The sequence below is a fragment of the Bison bison genome, unplaced genomic scaffold (assembly GCF_000754665.1).
Source record: "Bison bison bison isolate TAMUID 2011002044 unplaced genomic scaffold, Bison_UMD1.0 scf7180017864291, whole genome shotgun sequence".
Taxonomy (NCBI): domain Eukaryota; kingdom Metazoa; phylum Chordata; class Mammalia; order Artiodactyla; family Bovidae; genus Bison; species Bison bison.
In genome coordinates, this window is record NW_011494863.1 from 3365994 (window position 1) to 3388836 (window position 22843).

A 22843-nucleotide genomic window follows, 5' to 3' on the forward strand; every position below is an offset into this window, starting at 1 on the left:
CAGCCACTTCCTTCACATGAATCAAACTCCCTGCATCATGAAAGGGAGTGGTTTCTTTTCCCTTTGGATCTCAGAACACTTAGGTTCACAGAAAGCTCTGTCTGCCCTCATCATAGTTACCATCCCCAGGCCAGGGCTGCTGCTTTGAGGGCCACTGGTTATTATTGAGTATTTTAGGATTCTTAAGAGTCATTTATAAGAGTCTTAGTTCTCAACTGCTGAGTCAGTGGGCAAGGTGAAAGAAGGTGTGTGTCTGCAGACCTGCCTGGCTACCTCTCTCTCTTCTTTTCCCACCTCATGGTGTCTTGCTAGTCTTGAAATGAAAGGAATCTTGCACTAGGGACATTGGAAGAGGTTGGGAAAAATCAAAGCCCATCATCCTTCTCATCAAGTGGGAGCTGGCTTAGTGCAGTCTGGGGTAAGCAGAGGGCTCTCGCATTTGAGGCTGGAGCAGGAGGAACACTTGTAAAAACCTGCAGGCTGGCAGCTGTCGCTAGGCTCCAGTGCTGTAGGCCTCTCTCATAGGAGGCCACTCTGAAGGATAAGACCTGCAAGAGAGACCAGAAATCCTGTTTGGGTCCTTCCTGTCTGGCTCTTTCCTCCTTTCCTGTTTCTTCTTACAGATGAGCACCGCTCAGACTCATCCTCACTTGGCCCTTCCCCGTCAGTATTGGCTTTCAGCTCGCCCGGCCGACATCCTGTGGACGCTGCAATTCAGACAAACAGCAAGATCATCAAAGAGCAAAGCATGAATGAAAAACTGCTTTATGACAGGCCTTCAAAGTGTCCTTTTAGGAGTTCAAAGGATGTGGAGAGGAGGCAGGGGAATCAAAGGAGACCGGGAGAGCAATGAACTCTCCAAGGAATCATTGGGTTATTCATTGTATATTTTCTATGACGCTTGTGATTTAAAAATCAAAAGTAATCCCAGCCCTCAAGGGTTCTCTGTGTGCAGCTCTGATGCACAGAAGGACACAACTCACCTTGCTGGCTGGAAGGCTTTGACCCCTACCTTCTAAGTCACCTGTTTGGCATCTGCGTTTCCTGTTTGGACCTTGATCGAATATTTTGATCTGGAAAGACTGTGTCCAGAGATGGAGGTTGAATGCTGCTTATGTTGTTCGATGGAGATGAATAATTTAGTCTGTGTAGAAATTCCCCATTACCTTTTGCATTTAAAGACAGGCCGGAGTCCAGCTATAGCAGTAGATATGCAGAGCTCAGAAAAGATCTGGCATAGATTGAAAGATTCCAGAGACTTCTGTTCTGACAGAAGGGGAATTGAGACTGTACTTGAGGCTGGAGCTGGACCTAATTAATATACTTGTGGGAACACTGTTGATATTTTGATGCAGAAATCCATTATGCCTAGTCCACTCAGAATGTCTTGGCAACTAACGTCATTCCATCCGTGGAGGATGCTTGAAAGGAATGAATGAATGACCGAACAAATAGACAGCTCTGATGTGGTAACCCTAAAGCAGTTTCTATCAAGGCAGTGTTTTCTTTTGGGGTCATTCAGGCTCAGCACATGAAGACAGTCTTGCGGGTGAGCTTTGAATTGCTATTTCAGTGAAGTTTATAAGGGATTTCAACTGCAAGGGACAAACTGGGCTGAGGTAGAGGGATTTTGCTGTGTATTGAAAACTCCAAAGGGAGGTTGGATTCCTGGCTTGTCTGGTGCTGAGAAGCACCAGACTGAATGTTTATGTCCCTGAAAGATTTGTATGTTACAACACCCCTATCCCCCAAGGTGATGATGGTATTAAGAAGAAGTGGGGGCCTTTGGGAGATGATTTGGTCCTTAGAGTGGAGCCCTCATGAATGAGACTAGTGCAGCCTTCATGCATGATACTCGTGCCTTTATAAAGAGACTCCAGTAGAGCTCTTTTTTTTTTTTTTTTCCAGTAGAGCTCTTTCATTCCTTCCACCATATGAGGACACAGTGAGGTGACATTCGCCAGATACTGAGTTTGCCAGCACCTTGATCTTGGACTTGCCAGCTTCTAGAGCTGTGACAGATTTGTTGTTTATATGCTGCCTAGTCTATGGCATTTTTGTTACAGCAGCTGTACAGTCTAAGACAGCTGGTTCAAGGGGCCCTGGAAATACCTCACGACTCTTGTTTTGCCTTCTTTTCCACTCAGCTGTGCTTTATGTGTGTTACCTCTGTTTTCTGCAGACCAAGGTGATGTCCTTGGGCACAGGAAGTACTGTTTCATGGTTATGAACACATCAGGAATTCCCTGGCGGTCTGGTTGTTAGGACTCTACTCTTCCACTGCAGGGGCGTGGGTTTGATCCCTGGTTGGGGAACTAAGATCCCACAGGCTGTGTGGCGTGCCTAAATAAATAAATAGAACACCATCTCTAGAGCTAGAAGCAGTCTTGATTCAAATCCCCAGGCCATCACCGACTAGTTGCACAGCTGTAGATATATTTCTTAACATCTCTGTGCCTTAGTTTCCTTGTCTTTAAATGGGACACGAGGATGATGGTGATAGTGATAGGGATGGCTGAAATTTTGAGCACTTGCTCTTCTGCCTTGTGTTCTTCCCAGTACCCTGTGTAAATAAATTCACTGATTTTCACAACAACCTGTGAGGTAGGTGCCATTAGAAGCCCCATTTTACAGATGAGGAAACTGAGGCGCAGAAAGTTTAAATAACTTACCTGTTACACAACTAGCAAATGATGGAACCAGAAGTTAAATCCAGGTAATCTGGTTCCAGAATTAGTACTATTGATTCCCAAACTATGCTGCCTCATATAATAGAACTTACAGTTTACGGGGTTGATGTGGGAAGTTGGTGAGACAGTACACATAAAGACACTTAAGGCAGTTCTTGGCACATAACAGTCATCTTAAAAAAGAAAAAAACGCTGCCGGTAACTTTTGGCCTATATTCTATGCTCTCAGTAGCCGCAGCAGGGAATGATTCTCTTCTAAGTGGTCCACAAAACTCTCAGAACCAATCACTATGGCCAAGAGATTACAGTGTTCTGGTAAGCCAGCCTGGTATTGGGGGTAGAACTGACACCAACTGAACCACATCAGTTGAAAAGTGAAGGAGGATTGTTTCATCAGAGTGAAGAAGCCGACTTAACTAGAGGTCGGAAGGGAGGGACACGTGAGGAACCGTCCTGTGTCAAGTGTCCACTCTGGCAGTAGGGGCTGTCTGGATTTCTCTGGGAAATCAGTTTGCAACTGACAAACGAAGACAAGGTGGTCAGAGACCCTACATCTAAGCCTACTGAATCCTCCAGCATGAAGCGTGAGGGAAGAGGGTTGATCAGGTTGAAAAGAAGAACGATTTTTAAACTCACCGTATCACTCAGGGCGGCACACAGAGGTTAAGTCAGGAAGTGAAGTGCTTGTTCATCTGGATCTGCAGGAAGGTAAATAGGACGTAATTACCCAGATGGCATGTGGGCAGGCCCTGAGGCCACCTTGTGAGAAGTGCTGGGCAAGCACTCGCAACCACTAATGATGCACTGACAGCCCTGGCGCTGCTCAGAGATGGCGCCACTGGCCCCAGAGTGCCCATTCCCATGGTCTGGGGTGAGTCAGGCCATGCTGAAGCCGGGCGCCCGCCTGATTCACCAGCCCCACTTCCTCCACTACCCGGTGGTCCCCACCCACACAGCCACCACGCCCAGCTGAGCACTGACCAGTTGGTCCAAAATTAGTATCTGAGGCCAAAATGGGAATCTTGGCCCAAGGTCTTGTGGGTGGTGGATGAATTACAAAGGGGCCCAGAGGTAAGATATCAGTTTACCAGTTTCTACTTAAGTCCCTACCAGCTTCCACTTCCTGAGCTGTGTTTGCCAGAGGAGGCATAGAGAGACATTGCCTTCAGTGGCTGAGTCTGGGCGGCTGACTCCTGTCAACCATCTCAAGGTTATGTTGGAAATGTGAGTGTGTGGTGGCTACCACCACTGTAAAAATAGCTTGATGATGGTCACTCAGCTGCCTTCTCCCAGCTGCTCATTTTTGTGTGTGTCTGCATCTGGTCACTTCTGACACTGTTGCCCATGCTGATTACACCAGATGCCTCTTCTGCCTTGCACTGAAGTGCCTCTTTTTCTTGCACTGAAGACCTTGTGTAATCAATTATTACAGAAAGACAGCCTTCACAACTTTCTCATGACTCTTTACTGAGGCTCCAGAACCATCTCCTCCTGCAAACTGGGTATTTTATCTACAATATATGTTTTCTTCTCTCTCCCCCGCTTTATTAATGATTTCTCTTTTCTGACTCTTCCCTTCAAACCTATGTTAACATGACCCATCCTACAAGTCGTCACCTTTCTTCACCTCTCCTCTCTACTTGGAGCTGTATGCATCCTTTCTCCCACTCTGTCTTTAAAGAAAAGTTTGCTTATTATCCTCACTTCTCAGTAACCATTACAATATAGTTTCCACTTCTCCCCACCTCATTGAAGCTGCCCTTCCAGGCTTGCAACAACAACCAATTGGGAGGTCTCCACATGTTTTAGATGGTTCGTCCCTATCAGTGAAAAAAAAAAATGGAACGTGTGCCTCAGTGTATGAATATTCACTTGTAAATTACAGTTGACTCTTGAACAGCATGGATTTGAACTGTGGAGGTCTCCTTATTTGCAGATATTTTTCAATAAACAAACCACATACTGCCTGATCTGTGGCTGGTTGAATCTACGGATATGTGCATGCCGAGCTGTGCCGGTCGTGTCTGACTCTGTGTGACCCTATGGACTACAGTCCACCAGGCTTCTCTGTTCATGGAATTCTCCAGGTAAGGATACTAAAGTGAGTTGCTGTGTCCTCTTCCATGGGATCTTCCTGGCCCAGGAACCGAACCCACATCTCTTGGGTCTGCAGCACTGCCAGGCAGGCTCTTCACCACTAGTGCCACCTAGGAAGCCCCGCAGATGTGGAGGGCCAACTGTAAAGTATACAAGGATTTTCTACTACATGGGAGTTGGAACCCCTAACCTTTGCCTTGTTCAAGGGTCAACTGTGTATACATATGCTAGTGTACACATTCTATACTATAAAATAGAAACCAAAATAAATATTTTAAAGGATGGTTTTAATATAGAAGATTGAATGTTTTCCCTAGTGGATGGCCTTTACAGTGCTTGAGTCTAAATACTGATTTCAGTGTATTTTTTCTGTTTGTTCTTTGAGAAATAATTTAATACAATAAAACCAATTTTAAGTGTACAAGTCAATGAGTTTAGATAAGTACATAAAATCTTGTAACTGCTACCCTGGATTTCCCAGGGGACAGTAGTGGTAAGGAACCCGCTTGACAGTGCAGGAGACATAAGAGATGTGGGTTCGATCCTTGGGCTGGGAAGATGCCCTAGAGCAGGGCATGGCAACCCACTGCAGTATTCTTGCCTGGAGAATCCCATCGACAGAGGAGCCTGGTGGGCTACAGTCCATAGGGTCACAAAGGGTCAGACATGACTGAAGCGACTTAGCACACACCTGTGCACTCAGAACCACTACCCCAATCATGATGTAAAGCATTTCTGTCACCCCAGAAAGATCTCTCATTCCTGTTTGCAGTTAATCCCTGACCTCTCCTCCGGCCCCTGGCAACTACTGACTTGCTTTTTATCACTGTAATTTTGCCTTTTCTAGACCGTCACGTAAATGAAATCACGTAGTATATGGTTTCTGTGTGTCTGGCTTCTTTCACTTACCATGATACTCTGATTCATTTATGCTTTGGTGGTTCATTCATTTTAATGGCTAAGTAGTTACCACTGACGGACACTTAAGTGGTCTCTAGTGTTTGGCTGTTACACCTAAAGTTGCTTTGAGAGTTGACATATAAGTCTTTTTTGCAGATATATGTTTGATTTCTCTTGGGTAAATACATAGGAGATGGATTTTGGGGTCATATACCAAGTATATGTTTAGTTTATAAGAAACTACCAAACTGTGTTGTAAAGTGGCCATGCCATTTTGTCCCCATCAGCAATGTGTGGGACATCCAATTGCTCCTACATCCTTGTCAACATTTGATATTGCCAGTCTTTTAAATTTTAGTTATTCAAATGAGTTTGTAGTGGTAGCTACTGTGTTGACTGGCCATCAGTATCTGTTCTTTGGTGAAATATGTCTTCTGCCATTTTATTTTTATCAGGTTATTTCTCCTTTCTGTGTTGTAAGAGTTTATCATATACTCTCTGTACATGTCTTTTATCAGATGTGTGCTTTGCAGATATTTTTTTACCACTATGTAGCTTTTTGCTAACAGTGTAATTTGAAGAGTAAAAATGTTTAATTTTGATGAAATACAAATTATAATCTTTTTCTTTTATAGTTCATACCATATTTAAAAATGTTTTGCCTCACACAGTTCACTTAGATTTTACCCTATGCTTTTATTCTAGAGGTTTAATAATTTTAGCTTTTACATTGAAGGCTTTGATTGGTTTTGAATTAAACTTTTTTTGTGGTGTGAAGCAAAGTTTTTTCAATGTTTGCTTGTTTATTTATTTGTTACTTCTGTAAGAGTATCTACTGGCTTCAGTACTGTTTGGTGAAGGGTTGGTTTTTCCTCATTGCATTGGTTTGACAACTTACTTGAAAATCAGTTGACCATAAATACATGTATGTATGTCTGGATTCCATTCTGTTTCATTTATTTGTGTGGCTGTCTTTATGCCCATAACACACTGTCATAATTTCTGGAGCTTTACATGAAGGTCGCTCAGTTGTGTCTGACCCTTTGTGACCCCATGGACTAGCCTGCTGGGCTCCTCTGTCCATGGAATTCTCCAGGTGAGAATACTGGAGTGGATAGCTGTTACCTTCTCCAGAGGATCTTCCCAACCCAGGGATCGAACCTAGGTCTCCCACATTGCAGGTGGATTCTTTACCCTCTTGAGACACCAGGGATGAAATCAGATAGTGTAATCCTTCAACTTTTTCATTGTCAGAATTGTTTAGATGGCTCTACTTTTTAACATGTTTTAAAATCTATCATATTGCTATTTGTTTTTTATTGGTGCCATCTGATTTTTGTTTTGATTTTTCTTTTCTGTTTTTTTTTTTTTTAGTAAGTTCTTAATTTTTTAGAAATTTACTTTAGCAATTTACATGCCACAAATTTACCCATTTTAGACATACAGCTGAGTGATTTTTAGTAAATTTACAGAGTTGTGCAACCATCATCACAGTCTATTTTTAGAATATTTCTGACACCTTAAAAAGATCCCTTGTGCCAATTTGCAGTTGATATGATTCCATTTTATCTCCTTTATTGGGTTAGTTGACTATACCTATTTTTATTTTTAGAGGTTCCCATAGAGTTTACAGAATACATCTTTAACCATAGTCTTTGAAGGAATATCCTACCACTTCAGGTTCAGTATAAGGATCTTAAATGGTTCATTTCCACTTTTTCCCTCTTCTTCCCACTGTGCTATTGTTATCATTCGTTTTGTTTCTACATGTCCTGTGAACCCATCAAAGCATCGTTGCTAAACATATTTCCTTTAAACAGTTGTTTCTCCTGTAAGGAGTCTTTTTAAAGTAAGAAAGAAGTATTTTACATTTTCCTACATGTTTCTCACTTCTGGTGCCCGCCATTCCTTTGTGTAAACCCGATTTTGCATTCCCTGTCATTAATCCTCTGTCTGAAAAACTTGCTTTAATTTTTCTCATCGTGGTGGTCTGTTCATGATTAATTTTTTCTTTGCTTTAAAATGTCTTTCTTTGACCTTTGTTTTTGAGAAATAGTTTTGCTGAGTGTAGCATTCTAGGTTAACACTTGGTTTTCCTTAGTCTTTAAAAGATATTACTGTTTTCTGGGCTCATTGTTTCTGAAGCGTGCTGTCAATCTTTAGACTCCTTTGTCTTTTCTAGCCATTCAAAATTTTTCTCTTCATCACTAGTTATAAGCAGTGTGATTATGCTATACCTCGGTGTGGTCATCTTTATGTTTCTTATATTTGAGATGTGTTGAGCTTACTGCATTTTATAGGTTTCAGTAAGTTTGGAAAATTTTGAGCCATTATTTTTTCCAAATACATTTTTATCCCTCTACTTGTGTCCTCTATTTTCTTGGACTCCATTAACAATGTATAATAGTCGACTTCATGTACTCAGCGGCTCAGTGATGACTCTCTTTGTTTTCTTTTTCTGCAATGCGTTTTTTCCCTCGTCAGTATTTCATCTTGGATGACTTTTGTTGCTATCTCTTTAAATTCATTAATCTTTTTTTTCTCCCCTGCTATGTGTAATCTGGTGTTAATACCATCCATTGTATCTTACATATTACATTGTATTTTTCATCTATAGAAATTTAACTTGAAACCTTTTTGCTATCTTTATATCTTTCATGTCTCTCCTTGCTTCTGTTTTCCTTTAACTTTCTTGAGCTTGTAAAGTTACAATATTGTTTTAATGTTTTCGTGTGCTATTTTTATCATATGTCTGTTTTTTGTGTGTGTGTTCTCGTTACGGGCTTTATTTTAACTTTTTTGTATAACTAGTCCTCTTTTTATTGGATTCCAGATATTGTGAATAATCTTCAGTGCTGAAACTTTTTGCACTCGTATAAATGTTGTTGGTCTTTGTTGTTCTGGGGTACTGTTAAGGTCCTTGGGATTAATTTGATATTTCTGAGCTGTGTTTTTCAGTTTTGCTAGGGTGAGTCCAGAACAACTGTTAGTGTCAGCCAGGGGTTGGCAAAATGTGGCTCACAAACCAGTTGCCTCTTTTGGGAAATAAAATTCTTTGGGAACACGGCCACACCCATTTGTTGACATATTAAATGTGGCATGTTTTATGTTGACATATTTTATGCTCCAGCAGCAGAACTGGGTGGTTGTGGGAGAGCCTGTATGGCCCATAGCCTAAAATATTTAGTGTCTGATCCTTTAAGAAGTTTACCAACATCTTGTTGAAGCTCACTGGGGCTCAGTATTGAAGCAGTACCTCCTGAGGACATACCTGATGCTCTTGGTATTAGGAGTTCTTTCCATTCTTGATATTTGTAACATGAACTTCTCCTGGCCCCAGTTTGGGCCTCTGGGGGTTGTCCCACATGCTTCATTAGCCCTTCCTGCATTGCAGCCTGGAAATGCTCTCCAGACAGTGAGCGGGACACCCTTAGGATTAACTCTCTTTGTTTCCCTTTTCTCAGGGCATCATTATTTTTTGTGCTTTTTGTTGTTTAGTGCCTGAAAACTGTCTGATAGATTTTGTGTGTTTTTCTGGTGATTGAAAGTAGAGTAAGTCAATCTCTATTGCCCCATCGTGGCTGAAAGTCAACATCCCTCAACTTTCTCTTTTTAACCTTTTTTGCCTGATTGGAACAGTAATGTGTTTCTAACCTACTGATTTCTCTACAGTATTGGACCAGATTTACCACTGCTGACTTTTATAATTATTCTACTTTCACAAAAGCATCTCCCCATCTGTAATCTGTTTTTCTTCCTCTTTGCCTCTTCTGTCTGCATTAAATGTTAGGATAGCTGATAGTGCTAACACTGGTCTGCCCTCCTTCCTTTGTTCTCCAGTAGCTTCAAATGCCATCTGTATGGGGATGCAATGAATGCTTAGGAATGTAAAATACTACACAGCTTGGAGATGTTCAGTCCTGGAATAGAATGTTGGTTCTTGTGATGTAGACAATGTCAGATTCTCTGGGAGTTATTAAGAATAATGTCTATTTTTGTGTGTGTAACCTTAATATATACTTGGTAGTGCACTAAGGATTTTGTTCATATCATCTCCAGTCTTTCAGTTCAGTCAGTTCAGTCGCTCAGTCATTTCCGACTTTTTTGCGACCCTGTGGACTGCAGCATGCCAGGCTTCCCTGTCTATCACCAAATCCCGGAGCTTACTCAAACTCATGTCCATCAAGTTGGTGATACCATCCAACCACCTCATCCTCCGTCTCCCCTTCTCCTTGTGCCTTCAGTCTCTTCCAGCATCAGGGTCTTTTCCAGTGAGTCAGTTCTTCGCATCAGGTGGCCAAGTATTAGAGTTTCAGCTTCAACATCAGTCCTTCCAGTGAATATTCAGGACTGATTTCCTTTAGGATGGACTGGATGGATCTCCTTGCAGTCCAAGGGACTCTCAAGAGTCTTCTCCAACACCACAGTTCAAAAGCATCAATTCTTCGCCACTCAGCTTTCTTTATGGTCCAACTCTCACATCCATGCATGACTACTGGAAAAATCATAGCCTTGACTAGATGGACCTTTGTTGGCAAAGTAATGTCTCTGGTTTTTATATGCTGTCTAGGTTGGTCATAGCTTTTCTTCCAAGGAGCAAGCGTCTTAATTTCATGGCTGCAGTCACCATCTGCAGTGATTTTGGAGCCCCCTCAAAATAAAGTTTGTCACTGTTTCCATTGTTTCCCCATCTATTCCCCATCTATTTGAAGTGAGGGACCAGATGCCATGATCTTAGTTTTCTGAATGTTGAATTTTAAGCCAGATTTTTCACTCTTTCACTTTCATCAAGAAACTCTTTAGTTCTTCGCTTTCTGACATAAGGATGGTGTCATCTGCGTATCTGAGGTTATTGATATTTCTCCCGGCAGTCTTGATTTCAGCTTGTGCTTCATCCAGCCTGGACTTTTGCATGATATACTCTGCATATAAGTAGTCCTTCACTGGAGACTGCCTATCTCCAGTGCTTCACAATAGTTTTATGAGGTAGATAATTTTTTTATACCCATTTATAAATGTGGAAACCAAGATTCCAAGAAGTTAAATCACTTTTCCTGGGTACACAAGCCAGAATGTGAACCCACATCTGTCTGACCAGACTAGACTGATGTCCTGCTTGGGTTTCACTGAGATCTCCCTCGTGATAGCACTGAAATTCCTCACTAGGAAACCCCTCAATCCTGGGCACACCTAAAATGTTTGGCTACCCTAGTAAATTGCTCTGCCCTCCCTGACTCTCTTCTTTATACCCACTTAAAACTTTGAGTAGTTTAAAACTCTGTAAATGCATGTGAACCATTTTATGTAGCACCTGACATAGAGTAAGGGCTTAAAAGTGGGAGCTGTTATTACTGTTTGCATTTGATCCTTTCTGACTCTCTTGCAGCAAGCATTTGTTATTCTAACTGGCTGCCCACCATCTGAGCATTATTCTTCTGTGCAGGGAATCTCCCACCTTATGAGGCAGGACCCATTTCCTCCTCCAGAGACTAACCACCATCCCCTGACCCCAGCCTGCTAGCTAAACTACAGGCAGGTGATCTAGGCCCCACTTGTGAGATGTATGTGCCCCGACTCTGATCAGAAACAGAGTCTGTACAGAAACCAGCTTTTTGAAGTTGGCAGTGGCAGCCACCCTCAAAATTCAACAGTGCCCTGAAAGCAGAGCCCTGAGTCAGAGCTGTGAACTATAATCTCTTTCCAGTGGTTTCAGCAAGGGGTTTCTCACTAGAGTAGGTCAGGAATGAATTTAATGCCTGCTCCTGGCTGCAGAGGCGGCAGTCTGTTCCCTCGATCGTCTGGTAATTCTGTGAATAGCCAGGTATCCTTTAGTAATTCCCTTATCTACTTGAATTAGGCAGAGTTGCTTTCTTGTCTCTGCAGCTGAGAGTGCTGATTGATAACACGCACTGTCCGGATGCTGTGGGCACTTCAAACTTAATGGGGTCCAAAACAGAACTCATTCCCTTCCGTCAGAGACATACAGCATTTCACTCTGAATCTCAAGCACAGCTCCTCAGTACGTGCTGGATTTATGAAATTAGAAACCACTGTCTTCTTCCTAAGCCCCAGGCCCCTCAGTATTTACCAGGGAAAGTCCACCTCCCCTGACTTTTTCTGTCTTCACTGTCTCTGTCTTCACCCAGATCTTGTCGGCCACTTCTTGCCTTGATCATGGCACAGCCTCAGGTCTGGTCTTTCTGCCGTTCTTAGGGCAGGAAGAAGAGAACGTTCAGCATGGCTTGCGAGGGCAGAAAATGAGGACAAAATACAAGAGTGTGTGAGGATGAAGGTGGATTCAAGCCTGAGAAATTCATGCCTGGAGTGGAAGAGAAAACAAACAACAAACATACTTTTAAGGGTTTGAAAGGAGAGAAAGTAAAACAATTGATTCTTATTATTCACAGATATGGTAGTTTCAGTTTCACCTGCTCACTAAAATTTGCAACCCCAGATCAATGCTGGTCATGCTTTTGCGGTTATTTGGGACATGCTCAGAGTGGAGAACAGAGTCCCCTGATGGGAATGTTCCCAGTGGAGGTGGAGCAGGATGACGCTCTGCCTTCTTTTCAGCTCTTGTGCGGTAAACGTGTCCTTTTCACATTCTGTTTTGTGCCACATCTTTCACATCTTTGGTGTTTTTTTCTTTGTGATTATGCTGTGTAAAATAGACCCCCAGGACACTCTGGAAGTGCCAGCTAGTGTTGCTAAGTGCACGAAGACTGCAGTATGCCTTTTGGAGAAGATAGGTGTGTCAGATAAACTTCCTTCAGGCATGAGTTGCAGTGCTGTTGGCCATGAGTTCACTGTTAATCAATTGTACATATTAAATAAGGTTTTAAAGAGAAGCACACATAAAACAAAGAACATATTGATCAGTTGATGAAATGTGAAGAAGCTCACAGGAACCTAACCATCTCTTTCCCTTAGGAACCATGGCTTGCTTTCCTAATTCAGCGTTCATGATCACTGTCTGGAACGAACTCCTATGAATAAAAAGAACCAACTGCATTCTGGTGCTCACATTCAGCCTCTTGATTCTCAACAGTGCTTGATATGGAAAATGGGAAGTGGCTCATTACATCCCCAGGTTTACTCTGTGGGAAGTGATTGTATCAGCCAGGACTCAACCAGAGAAGCATAACCCAGTAGGAGATGTCTGTTCTAATAGATATATTACAAGGCTTATGTAATTGTGCAGGTTGGCTGTGTGAGCCCCAAACTTGTAGGGAAAGCCATCAAGAAGGCAAGATGAGAAGCCAGCTGGACCCCCATGGGCAGGGTGGAAGCTGTGGCCCACAGGCAGCTGTAAAGGGAAAATCCAGCAAAGCAACTGTAGATCTAGCTGCTATTGAAGTCTTTTTCTCCACAAAAAGCTCAGTCCCTTTTAAAGGATCACCTGATTAGGCTGGACCCTTTGAGGATAATCATCCCTCCTTGATGTCAACGGAATGGAGCCTTTGATCACATCTGTAAAATGCCTTCACAAAAATTACTTACCTTAGTGACTAAATTGTTGTGGGGGGGTGGTGTGCACACCACACACTGGCCTCTGCCCTTTTCTATCCTTGTCATCGAGTCTAACCAAGTTAACACCTCTAAAGACCATCACAGCGATGTATCAAATGTAGATTTTAATGCAGCTGATTTTTCAGAGTTGGGATGATGGGTTCTGTACGAGTGAAGTTACGTGACTTCACTTGGCTACCTTCAGACCAATCTGAGTTTTACTCACCCCCTGCCCCTCTCCCAAGACCAGGCACCATTCTAAGTGTTTTCCATAGAGAAAGGTACTTACTTGGGCAACATTCTTGTTTTACATGTGGGGACGCTTGAGCACAGAAGTTAGTCAGTCAGCTAACTTCAGTTAGTTGATGGAGCTGGGATCTGACTCCAGGCAGCACAGAGCTAGAGCCTGTGCTCTGCACCTTCAGGCTGGCCTGAGCCCACTGTGGTATCGCGACAAGCCATTTCTTTTCTAGACTCCAACATGTTTGGGAGGGCAGGGTCTCTGTAGGAGCACATGGGAACCTGTGGGCCTTGGTGGTCTGATGGCACAGGGTGAGTGCTTGCTTGTCAGGGACATTAGTGTCCCATGAAAGGGCTGGGCTGTTAAACTCTACTTCCAGAACTCTGGTCTCTCTGACTTTTCTCCTGGAGCATGCGCCACCTTGAACCATCTCAGCTTCTGTTTTGCAGAATCTCCATTTGCTCCACACCCTGGCCTTATTCCACAGACATCATCCCAGATATTTCCTGAGGCTTCAACTCAGTCTCCTGGCTAGGGTTAGAATCTCCACAGAACTTTCCTGTGGGACTCTGGCTGCTGATGCACCCAAGCAGCCAGTGCGGGGCCCTTTATTTATGTGCCAGAAACAGCTTGCTGGGTTCTAGGGATGCAGCCATCAATAAAACAGACAAGCCCTGAGAACTGTCAAAGCCATTACACCCCCAGGCCCCAGAGAAAAGCCCTGGGGAGTAGGACTGCCTATCCAACAGGAAACGTGGACCCACTAGGCCTTGCATCCTGCCTTTCTTCCTCATTCAGCAGATATTTGCAACCTCTTGTGATTCTCTTTTGTAAGATGAACAATTAAAACAATTTTACATTGTTAAGAGTCCCTCTTCATCCTCCATGTCCCTTCCCCCAGCCACCACCCCAAGGACGATGACACTATCCATTTAATGCCTATCTTGCCAGATCTTTCCTGTGTTTATAAACAAATATGAATACATTGTATTTGAAAGTGTTTATAATTGCGCACAGTAGTCATTCTATAAATGCTTATTGGCGAATGAATGGGTCAGTTTTCACGTGTGTTTCTCCCAGTTACCTTGCTGCAGTCCCTGACTTTTTTACCCTCTCTGGTCAGATGAGGAAGGTAAGGGCCTGGATTCCTGGTTTTTCTTGTGAACCACAGTGACTGGATAGGTACAGGAGAACTTGCTGTCTTTGTTAATTAGCTCAGGCTGCCATAATTAAATATCACAGGCTGGGTGACTTAAACAACAAAAACATTTATTTCTTACATCTCTGAATGCTAGGAAGTCCAAGATCAAGGTGCCAGCATGGTTGGTTTCCAGTGAGAACTCTTCCTGGCTTATAGATGGCTGCCTTCTGGTTATGTCCTCACATGGCTGGGGGAGACAGAGATTGAGAGCTCTCTTCCTCTTCTTAGAAGGCTGCAGTCCTGTTGGATTAGGGCCCCACCCTATGGTTTCATTTAACCTTCATTACCTCCTAAGGATCTTATCTTCACATACAGTCACATCCAGCTTTAGGGTTTTAGCATAAGGATTTGGAGGTGCCGCACGTCAGTCCAAGCTCTGTGATGTCTGCACCTGCGTCAGGGCCACCACATCCAGAGCTGGGCTGCCCCTGGGAAGTGCCCTGGTTCATGCTCTGCCTGCAGTGGGCATGTTCTTGGATGTTTGTGGAAGCATGCGTTTCTTAGGATAGAACAACTTGCCTGGGACCTCGGGAAAGCCGAGGGCCTCCCAGTGGCCTCCTTCCCTAGCATTCCATGTGAATTAGTGGAAATTTCAACCACCACTTCGTGAATGATTCCAGATGTGCAGGCTTGGGGAGAGGGAGGCAGCTGGAAAGCCAAGCTTGAATTAGAGGTTCAATTAAGCTTGGGTTGGTAGACAACTACTATCTCCTTAGGATCCAAGAAGGGGAAGCAGGAGCATCATGAGATGCCTTGGGCCTTTTGAAAATAGGGGCTTGCCCCACGCCTTGATGAAGCAAGTGTCATGCAAAAGCCAAGTAATTAACCTCGTCCCTTGGCTCAGATCTCGGTCGGTTGTAAAGGCTCAGAAGGACAAAGACAGAGGCAAGAGAAGGAAATAGAGAGTCCACACAGAGTTGCAAAGAAGAGAGATGAGTTCACTAGGAGACTGAAGGCTAATTAGTTTTTGGAAGGCGATTTCAAAGGAGAAACTGTCAAGTCCTCACAGAGATCCTGTCATGGGGACTGTGAGTCACTGGGGATGGCTCTGAGACACATTTCTGTAGTGGTTTAGATGCTAGGATGAAAGAGGGTGCATGCAGGGTTTTAGGAGGATGGAGTGCATAATATTTGTGGAAGAATATTGGGGGGAAATGAGCTGCTGGCTTGATGTGGCAAGAATTCTTGTAAGGCGAGCCAAACACAAAGACTGTATATTATTCAGAAATGTCTGCTTGGTGTGGCTGAAATATGTGGTAAATGAGACTGAAAGTTAGATCAGCAAAAACCAAAGAGTTGATCAAGTAATAGGACTATGAAGCTGGTAACCTGCTATCTGGGTGGGTCAACTTATATCAGTCTTGAACTTGGACTTGGGGATGGTTGTTCAGCATGGGGCATCCCTTCTGGGTACCTGAAGTGGGGAAAACCATCATTCATCACCAGGTAGTACAGAAAGATCTTACCAGGATGGTTAAGATCAAACTCTAGCACTTCCTGTGGGCAAGTCATCATTTCTGTAAGCCTCGTTTCCTCACTGGTACAGATGGGTAAAAATGGTACCTACCTATTAGGACTGTCGAGAGGACTAAACTAGGTAATACCTGGGAAATGCTTAACAAGTGTTAGCTATAATATCACAGTTAAGCAATACAATTTCACTTTGTGTCCTTGTGATAAAGAAGGACATTTTTACTTCACTTTCTTAACTCACAGAGAATAGGCACGTGGAGAAGGGAATAAACAGAGCACAGGTGCAATCAAATGGATTTTAGCCAAAGTCAAGCCAAAGGGAGCAGAGAAGAGGGCTCAAGCTCTGGTTGAGTGTTTATCAGTAAGAAGAGGGAATTGGGTAACACAGGAATGGGAGGCTTGAAAGGGAGACAGAGAAGAAAAAGGAGGGAATTTTATCCCTGTTACCCGGGCTGTCGGCACCCTGGGTACAGCAGCCACTCCGTATAGTGTGCCCTGTTAGATAGGGGGTTACCTGGGGATAGATGGGCTGGTCCTGTCACGGGTCCTCACAGCCCACCTTGTCAGGATCGGCAGACTGAGTGTAGCGACGACAGAAGAATGAAGTCCTGCACGTGGGCAGGAGCGCTCGTCTAGCAGAGGCCTGCTTCTACCTGAGTGAAGGCCCATGCCTCAGGGACTCCGTGTATCCAGGACAGCATTAGAGTGCCCGCTTCTGTACTAAATTTCTCCAGGTGCTCTGGAAGCATGCAGCCTGAGTTCCGTTTTTCAGTCCAAGTTTGGAAGAAAGTACTCGGAGAGAACATTCAGGAGTCTTTGATGAAATTTTGGGCCCAAAGAGATGAACCCCAAATGGGGGCCCAGTGGGACTGAAAAAGGAAGGCTGGATGTGGGAGCCAGGGTTGGCAGAGATCGGCAGGACTCAGTGAGAATATGGGAGAAAGGGGAAGAAGTCCAGGGGTCTGCCTTAGGTGTCCAGAACATCCTGTTAGCAGTGCTGGGGACACTGGAGAAACTTGGACCACTGGTCTTCATATTTTAGGGTGTTTGAGTCACTTGTAGGGCTTAATACTATAGATTTCTAGCCCCATTCCAGACCTGCTGAGTCTGGATTTTTGCAGTGGGCCTGGAATCTGCGTTTTTAGCAAGTACCCCAGAGGATTCTGATGTAGGTGGTCTGCACCTCATGCGTGCATGCTCAGTTGTGTCTGACTCTCTGGGACCCCATGGACTATAGTCCACCAGGCTCCTCTGTCCATGGGATTTCCCAGACAGTAATACTAGAGTGAGTTGCTGTTTCTTCCTCCAGGGGATCTCCAATGCAGGGATTGAACCCGCATCTCCTGCATTGGCAGGTGGATTCCTTAGCACTGAGCCACCTGGGAAGCCCAGTTTGCATATCACGCCTTGAGAAATGCTGTATTAGAGAAGATAAACGTCTTAGCCTGGCCCTGTTGAAAGCAGAGTCTTGAGTTAGGGGCTGAGGCACTTAGGCTGTATCAGACTCCCAAAAGTGGGAGGAGAAGAGGAGGAGATGCAGTAGGACACGTGGAATTCTCATGTTGGCCACGATTTCAGAGTAAGCCATGGAGAACCAAGCAGGTGGCTCAGCATGGAGGCTGCTGCAGGCAGTTTTTGGGAGGAATGGCACCTCACCGTAGTTGCAGGGCAGTGGATATTGGGGAGACTGGCTCTCTCCCCACCCTTCCTGACCTCTGTTTCTTGTTGGTGAGTCACCCCACTAGGAGCTCAACCCCGTACCTTTCAGGATGTGTCTTCTGTCCCCTTGGTGGCCTCACGAAGCCAGATCCCATACCCTTGGGATCCAGGGTAGGGGGCGGGGGTGCTGGCCTAGAGAGAAAGGGAAAAAGCAGCAATGAAAAGAGGCCCAGCTTTGTCCCCTGATAGAGGAAGGAAGCCAGGTTGGAAAAGGTGGATTGTCAGTTCCTACAATGAATTCAAGTTTTGAAGCTGGACAGTAAGAAAAAAGATTTCTAGGGAAATGATCTTTGTATCCATAGCAAATGTCTTTAAATTTTTCTTTAATTTGTATTTCTTGCCCCAGAAAAGCTTTCAGTAAAAGAGGACAGTGATAATCAAATAACATGTGTGAGCAGTGGCTGGTTTTGGCAAAAGGGAGGCGAGAGAAATTCAAGGTATCACCTGTTTATTTTATATCCTGAATTGACTTCCTCCCTTGTTAGCCCAAAGTTCTAGTAAAAGGTTCTACTTGGATTAAAGAACAAATGAATTTGTGAATCTCATTTGAAATTCCACAGCCTTTTTTTTTTCATCTGAAGATCTGTAGTTCCTAAGATGCTCTGAAAGGAATATAAAAATAATAATTATAATTCTTACGGGCTGCCAATGGCATACCAGGTTCCAGAGAGTAGTAACCACACTTAATGTTTACATGAAGCTTTCCATCTGTGTGTTACCAGAACTCGGCTAACATTACACACTGGCAGATGCATTAATCTCTTATAGAAACAGGGGGAAGTTAGTCTCAGGAAGTTTAAGTGACTGATCGTGTTGTATAAGGAGCTGACAATGAATAGATGCTTAGATTTATCTTCTGCTATTATCATTTATCATCCTGAATAAAAATATTTCAGATGGCTTTGAGATAAGATCCTAGGAAGAAATACCTCTGGACAAGATGTTGGTAACTCAGTTGTGAGAAGTTGATTTTAGTTTGTACGTGTGTGTTTTCTGGGGACAGAGGGTAGAAATTTGCAACTGTTTTGTAAATTTATTTATCTTGTTGAAGTGTAGTTGATTTATAGCGTTGTGTTCATTTCTGCTGTACAGCAAGGCGATTCAATTGCACACACACACACACACACACACACACACTTGCTTTTTCTTTTCCATTATGGTTTCCTCGGGATGTTACCTATAATTCTCTGTGCTGTACAGTAGGACCTTGTTGTTTATCCATTTTCTCTGTATAAGGTCGTTTGCATCTGCTGATCCCAGACTCTCAGCCCATCTCATGCTCCCCCTCTCCCTCTTGCCAGCACAAATCTGATCCCTATAAGTCTGTTTTGTGGAAAGGTTCACGTGTGTCATATTTTAGTTTCCATAGACAAGTGATATCATATGGTATTTGTCTTTCTCTCTCTGACTTCACTTAGTATGATAATTTCTGGGCCTGTCCATGTTGCTGCAAATGGCATGATTATATTCTCTTTTTTAATGACTGGATAATATTCCATCGTATATATGTACAATTTTTTATCCATTCATCTGTCAGTGGCCATTTAGGTTATTTCTGTGCCTTGGCTATTGTGAAGAGCACTTGCAACTCTAAGGCAATCACTATGCTTGTGAGTAGAGGTAAAGGATGGGTGAGGATGTTAGATAACTCATGATTTGAGGTAGAATTAAAGTATAGACAAGTTGTGTAAAGGGTGGATTATTAAGTGCCTAAAGGTAATGTCATTATTTTCAATTAAGAAGTAGAGGTTTTGAGCAACTAGAAGGGCAAAATGGGGAATAGAAAGAAATGCCAGGCTGATGTCATGTAAAGAAAGAGAAAAGGATGGAGAAAGAGATGATTGTAGGAACTAAAAGTAATCCACTAAAGAGTTTGTTGCCAGAGATATTGGCCATACAGAAAGAAGACTCATGAGCTGCATGTTTTAAGGAGTGGTTATTGGGAACTGGGCCTGTAACGCTCATTCAGAGTTTTACTGAGCAACGGTACATACACAGCACTGAGATAGCAATGAGAAGAAGAGTTTGTCTCTTGCTTCCTGAGTCTTGTATTTCCTCTCTGTACCATCAGGTACTACATACCTGTTTAGAGAAAGACAGAAAAGATGGCTTAAAAAGATGCCTTGTCCACAAGGTCTCTCCTAAAATCAGGGCACCAAGATCCATGCAGTTCCACTGAGGCTGTAGCAAGTATATTTTTTGCGGGCTGGATTCCTGTAGGATTGGATGGTAGTGGTGGTGGTTCTTTTAACGTCTTGCCTCCCAATCTTATTTCTACCAGATAGGTCACTTATTTTTTTTGCAAGTTGATAGGAAGCCTAACCGAAGCCGGCTTAACCATGAAAGTAATTTATTGGCTCCCAGTACCAAAAGGTTGTGAGTAGCTTAATTTAGGAATGGCTGTATCCAGAACCTCAGGTGCTATCATAGTGTTCTGAGTTCTGTCTTTCTTTCTCTTAGTTCTGCTTTGTATGGTTTGTTTCCATTTTCAGAGCTGCTCTTCCCTGTGGCCACAAGGTGACTGCCACAGCTTCACACTCATCACATATCCACCTCCAGTTTGGCTATGGAGTATGTCTACCCAAGCAGGAGCTCCCACGCACATCCTGCAAGTCATACCGATTGTACTGGTTTGGGTCAGATGCCCATCCTTGAGTCAGATGCTGTGATCAGAGGGATTATATTGTGCTGATTGATCAGGACTGGGCCATGTGTTCCTTATGTCATATGGGAAGCTTGGGACAGCATAACCAGGAGATGACAGAATGGATTCTGGTGAGCAAAAATTAATACTTCTCTACCCTGGGCTCAGTAAAACCTAGGGAGAGACCTGAGGTTCTGATCCAAAAAAACAGGAAGAGGTCAGAGGGGCAAGAAGGACTTCTAGTCCAGAAGCAGCTCTGGGATGGAATGAGGGGTCAAGGGTGGCAGCTCACCACCCACTCGGCATGACGTTTATTCCATGGGCTGACCAGGGATTTTGTATAACCCTGGTACATAGTTTCAGGAGATTACGGGACAGTGTGTGTGTTGGGGGGTGGGGATCCTCCACTTCCTGTTTAGGATTACACTCTTCACCCTCCCACACAGGCCATATGTTCATTGTAAGCCTTAGCATCCAGCCAGAAAAGCCCTTTGTGTTTTCTTGGCAAAACTAGGGCCCAGTAATTAAAGTCCATATGCAAAACTGCCCCCCCTCAGCCCACACTGAGGGCTTTTAATTAGTATGTAATTGGTCAGAGAGGTACTATCAAATCACTCCCAGTCTGGCCGGCTGAAAATGCGGTATTTGAAAAGTCCCAGACCAGAGAAGGATAATAAATGCTTTAAGTCCCATCTGTTGGAATGATTTGTTTAAGGTAGAAATTTCTGTTCTGTTACTATTTTTAACAATTCTGCTTACAATGTTTCTCCAAACCCTATAATGACTACCAGAGTATTCATAGGAGGTAAATCGGTAAGTATGTGAACTAGGAGAAGGCTTATTAGCAGACCTGTGTTTCTCCCTTCAAAGAGATTCATAGAATTCAGTGGGAATGGGGAGGCAAAGAGGTGAGCTGGGCATTCGGTTTGGGTAGCTGGGCAGGAACTTCATGGTCATGTCCACTCACACAGAAACCATCAGGGAGCTCAGCCCATTACCTGTGTGGTCTTTGAAGAGCACCGTGTACCCCAGAGCACCACGTGAGTGAGTCTGTCTCCATGGGAGGAAGGACTTGGAATTCACCTTGGTGGACAGGGGTCGTCAACTGTGGAGAAGCCAAGGGAACAAGGAGGAGGGAGACAGGGATCTCCTCGCCCTGTGGAAGCCATGCAGAGTAGAGTGAAGCAATTATGCAGTAATAATGATGATAAAGAAATAGAGGAAAACCACAGAACGGGAAAGACTAAAGATCTCTTCAAGAAAATTAGAGATACCAAGGGAACATTTCATGCAAAGATGGGCTCGATAAAGGATAGAAATGGTATGGACCTAACAGAAGCAGAAGATATTAAGAAGAGGTGGCAGGACTACACAGAAGAACTATACAAAAAAGATCTTCACAACCCAGATAATTGGTGTGATCACTCACCTAGAGCCAGACATCCTGGAATGTGAAGTCAAGTGGGCCTTAGAAAGCATCACTATGAACAAAGCTAGTGGAGGTGATGGAATTCCAGTTGAGCTATTTCAAATCCTGAAAGATGATGCTGTGCAAGTGCCGCACTCAATATGCCAGCAAATTTGGAAAACTCAGCAGTGGCCACAGGACTGGAAAAGGTCAGTTTCCATTTCAATGCCAAAGAAAGGCAATGCCAAAGAATGCTCAAACTACCGCACATTGCACTCATCTCATACTCTAGTAAAGTAATGCTCAAAATTCTCCAAGCCAGGCTTTAGTAATACGTGAACTGTGAACTTCCAGATGTCCAAGCTGGTTTTAGAAAAGGCAGAGGAACCAGAGATCAAATTGCCAACATCCACTGGATCCTGGAAAAAGCAAGAGAGCTCCAGAAAAACATCTATTTCTGCTTTATTGACTATGCCAAAGCCTTTGACTGTGGATCACAATAAACTGTGGAAAATTCTGAAAGAGATGGGAATACCAGACCACCTGACCTGCCTTTTGAGAAATTTGTATACAGATCAGGAAGCAAGAGTTAGAACTGGACATGGAACAACAGACTGGTTCCAAATAGGAAAAGGAGTACGTCAAGGCTATATATTGTCACCCTGCTTATTTAACTTATATGCAGAGTACATCATGAGAAACGCTGGGCTGGAAGAAGCACAAGCTGGAATGAAGATTGCTGGGAGAAATATCAATAACCTCAGATATGCAGATGACACCACCCTTATGGCAGAAAGTGAAGAGGAACTAAAAAGCCTCTTGATGAAAGTGAAAGTGGAGAGTGAAAAAGTTGGCTTAAAGCTCAACGTTCAGAAAACGAAGATCATGGCATCCGGTCCCATCACTTCATGGGAAATAGATGGGGAAATAGTGGAAACAGTGTCAGACTTTATTTTTTTGG

At 43.6% G+C, this 22843-nt stretch overlaps 1 protein-coding gene across 11 annotated transcripts in view; it reads left to right on the forward strand.

Annotated features, from left to right (window-relative positions):
• The window catches only part of LOC104996249, a 354524-nt gene that overhangs the window by 120584 nt on the left and 211097 nt on the right, over positions 1-22843 (forward strand). The window contains exon 7 of one of the 11 annotated variants that reach the window (XM_010850433.1): positions 624-687. The exons of the other annotated variants lie outside the window; for them this stretch is intronic. Within the exon in view, the coding sequence (XP_010848735.1) occupies positions 624-627 (4 nt within the window). The 3' untranslated portion in view covers positions 628-687. Of the gene's footprint in view, positions 1-623; positions 688-22843 lie in introns of those variants that run through there. 11 annotated transcript variants of the gene reach the window in all.